The sequence below is a fragment of the Apis dorsata genome, unplaced genomic scaffold (genome assembly GCF_000469605.1).
Source record: "Apis dorsata unplaced genomic scaffold, Apis dorsata 1.3 scaffold_468, whole genome shotgun sequence".
In the NCBI taxonomy this organism is placed as follows: Eukaryota; Metazoa; Arthropoda; class Insecta; order Hymenoptera; family Apidae; genus Apis; species Apis dorsata.
The window spans coordinates 250483-250877 of NW_006263707.1; the positions used below are offsets into that span (position 1 = coordinate 250483).

Here is a 395-nt window from a genome sequence, read left to right on the forward strand (position 1 = left end):
CCTCGTAATCCCTTTTCCGAACTTCACGCTCCAAATCCCACTTCTGACCCTCACAAAGGTAGACGCGGTCGTAATACATTTGGCAAATCTCCCTCAAATCGTCTACAAAGAACATGGAGTGTCTCTCAGATATCTTCCACTCGTGATACGTTACTTTCACTAAATAGCCAGGAGGCGGGACGAGGGAAAGAGAGATTTTATCTTTCATTTTCTCCTCTAAAATATTTACATACATATTTACATATATACACACACACACATATATATATATATATATCAAAGATTAATCAATCTTGCAAATTTTATAGAAAATAAAAGTCTCTCGTTCCGCTCGTGCGGACAATAAAAGTCGCATGGGAATCGAATGACCGATCGTTTTTTTTTTTTTTTTTTTT

At 36.7% G+C, this 395-nt stretch overlaps 1 protein-coding gene across 9 annotated transcripts in view; it reads right to left on the reverse strand.

Annotated features, from left to right (window-relative positions):
* LOC102671278 (troponin I-like) overlaps positions 1–395 on the reverse strand; it is a 28061-nt gene that overhangs the window by 16412 nt on the left and 11254 nt on the right. Inside the window, exon 5 of one of the 9 annotated variants that reach the window (XM_006619990.2) lies at positions 4–102. The exons of the other annotated variants lie outside the window; for them this stretch is intronic. Coding sequence (XP_006620053.1) covers positions 4–102 — 99 coding nt within the window. The remainder of the gene's footprint in view (positions 1–3; positions 103–395) is intronic. 9 annotated transcript variants of the gene reach the window in all.